Source organism: Aplysia californica, unplaced genomic scaffold (assembly GCF_000002075.1).
Source record: "Aplysia californica isolate F4 #8 unplaced genomic scaffold, AplCal3.0 scaffold00043, whole genome shotgun sequence".
NCBI lineage: Eukaryota > Metazoa > Mollusca > Gastropoda > Aplysiida > Aplysiidae > Aplysia > Aplysia californica.
In genome coordinates, this window is record NW_004797313.1 from 1,759,412 (window position 1) to 1,762,201 (window position 2,790).

Genomic DNA, 2,790 nt, shown 5'->3' on the forward strand with positions numbered 1-2,790 from the left:
GTGTGTGTGTGTGTGTGTGTGTCCCCGTGTGTGTGCGTGTGTGCGTGTGTGTGTGTGAGAGAGAGAGAGAGAAAGAAAGAGAGAGAGAGAAAGAAAGAGAGAGAGAGAGAGTATCTGTTAGCGAACTGACTATTTAAGCAATAAACTTTTGCATGTCTGATCAGGGATTAAACGTAATTACTTTGACTATTTTTCAGGGATTTCACGTAATTCCTTATTATTTCAGAGATTACGTGAAAACTCCGAGTGAAACAGGGATTACGTGTTTTCACTGAAATATTCAGTGATTACGAGTATTCACTAGGTACATGTTCTTACTGTAGCATATATATATATATATATAAATGACCTCCAATCTCTCAAGGTAGAAAGGGCAATAGCATTGACCTTACTTTAAATATTTACCTTTACTCCCCCGAGTGGATGATGGGAGCATCCACTGGGACTTGCCAGGTCTCCAACAGTTTTAGTTCTTTAATGAACATTTGTGAGGCAGCGTGATGAAATCAAGCGCTCATCAAAATAACGAAATCAGAGAAACAGGCATTTCTCCGCCAGTTTGGACATTTTTATCAAATTTTTGCTTCTAGGCTTAACCTCTTGTAGTTGTAGGTCTATTAAAAACCACATTTCCATGCCAATTTTACTGAAAAACATTGATTCAAGGCACAAAATAGGCCATTTTCAGTTTTCAAAGACTCTTTAGCAATTGGAGTTACCAAACCTTGGCGGCCATCTTCTCGCTAATTTTACCTCTGAAACCAGGTGACCCCCACCTCCTTCAATCGCCAATATATATATATACTTGTATCCAAGATAAATGGATTTTTTTTTTTTCAAAAGCAAGGCAAATGAACAAGCTTTAAGGTGATACCAATAACTCCATGTGCCCCAAAATTGACAAGCGCCTGATTCCACTGCATCATGACACATTTTGCGTGCATCCCTCATTACGTTGTTCACAAAATCAGGCCAGAACATAATCTACTTGCATTCAACACCTCAGGGATGTTTTGCCCTTATCAAAAAAGGCTAGCTGTTCGATCTTACCTACCCGAACATCAGGATTGTGGCTGAAATACAGCAGTAAGAAGGAGCCAGAAGTAGTAGTAATAAGGGTCAGGAGTATGGGAGAGAGGAGAACAGAGGAGGCTGGGGTGGGGAGAGAGAAAGTGAAGATGAAAGTAGATGGCAGAACAGTACTATGGAACAAGAATGGAGAACAAAGGATAACAATTTTGAGAAGAAAATGTTTGAATCATTGACAGCAGGTTTCGATCCCAGGACCTTTAGACCGAGCAGCGAACACCATACCTCTTGACGATGAGATTCCCTCACATGATATTATCTTACCTGTCAATCATGTGAGCTATTGTTATAGCAGCTGCAAATTTGGTGGTAGAATGTAAGAAGCCCATGGTGTGTTCCTTCCATGGTCGTTTCACCTCCTCATCTGCTAGTCCACCCCAGATGTGGACAACAGGTTTTCCTCTGTAAAAAGCTGCAAAAGTTGCTCCTTTGTCAATGCCCTTGGAAAAACTGTCCCTGTTGATAAATAACAAGCATACTTCATGAATACATGTTTAAAAAACTGAAGGAAAAAAAAAAAGAAATATTTCTCATTTTTGTAAGAGTCTAACAACATAAAAGACAATTGATAAATATTAATATAAGAATTTTGAAGAAAGACCCTGCACTAGGTCGACATGAAGAAAAGCCCAACAAAGAAACAGTAAAAATGAAGGAGAGGTCTGACCTACAAAATACAGATTGAGGGGAACCCAAGATCATCAGCGAGGGAGTCAATGGCAGGACAATGGACTGTTTTAAACCCCTTGCCTTCTCTGAGTAGGGAAAGGATCAAAATAATATGACAATAATAAACATTAAACAGAATATTTTCAAAATAATGTGGTGGCAAACGTTCATCAGTATTACAAAACAATAATATCCACTAACTTGAAACCAAAAGCTTAATAAAAAGACACTCCTATATAAATATATATATATATATATGATATAGACACATAATAACTTGTGGAGTCTAAGCTTACCTAAATGTGTTTAATACATCTTCAAATCCAGGAGCGACAAATCCTTTTGGTGGTGGAAATCTCAATTTGGATGTCATGGTACTATCATTCACAAGAAGTTTTGCAATCTGAAATTCCAAAAAGCATGAAAAAAATATAACAAACAAAAAAAAACCCAACTCACTCCGAGAACATTCTCAAGCACAACAAAACATCAGACAAGAAACACTAAAATTTGATAGAAATTTAAGTCTCGCAGTGGAGGAAGAGGATTAAATGACAATGAGTCCCAGCTGTTAAATTAAAAGATACCAGGGCCTTGAAGGACAGAGATATTGTCAGCTTTGAGGTATAGGCAGCTCACATCCCTTGGGCAGTTCAAAGCCAAAAAAGAACGGGGGGAGGGGGGGTTGTCCAGGCCAGCAGTCTAGTATTGGTCTTTTACGAAAAAAATATGTCTGTGAAAAAAAAGAGATCTTTTAAAAAGTAGAAAACTATTTATAATACTATTTATTCATTATTAGTATTTAGGCATCGTGGTGAAATCAGGCACTCGTCAAACCAATGAAATCGATAGAACCGTCATTGGACAATTTTTATTGACATTTTTTTATAAACTTTTTTAAAGAGTTTTTAGATTTAGTAGAGGTTTTACGGCGCTCACAACTGCATAAGGTCATATGAGCGCCAGAAGATTAGAGGTGTTACAAGAGAGTAACAAACATAAAAAAGAAGGAGGAGAGATAAGGACAATAGA

The 2,790-nt window shown here is 37.6% G+C and overlaps 1 protein-coding gene across 2 annotated transcripts in view; it reads right to left on the bottom strand.

Moving 5' to 3' along the window:
- Window positions 1-2,790, bottom strand: part of LOC101850142 (beta-lactamase domain-containing protein 2) — a 22,131-nt gene that overhangs the window by 13,076 nt on the left and 6,265 nt on the right. For both annotated transcript variants that reach the window (XM_035968172.1, XM_005092274.3), the window contains exons 2-3: window positions 2,055-2,161; window positions 1,354-1,545 (exon numbers count right to left, since the gene is read on the bottom strand). In XM_035968172.1, coding sequence (XP_035824065.1) covers window positions 1,354-1,545; window positions 2,055-2,131 — 269 coding nt within the window. In that variant the 5' untranslated portion in view covers window positions 2,132-2,161. The remainder of the gene's footprint in view (window positions 1-1,353; window positions 1,546-2,054; window positions 2,162-2,790) is intronic.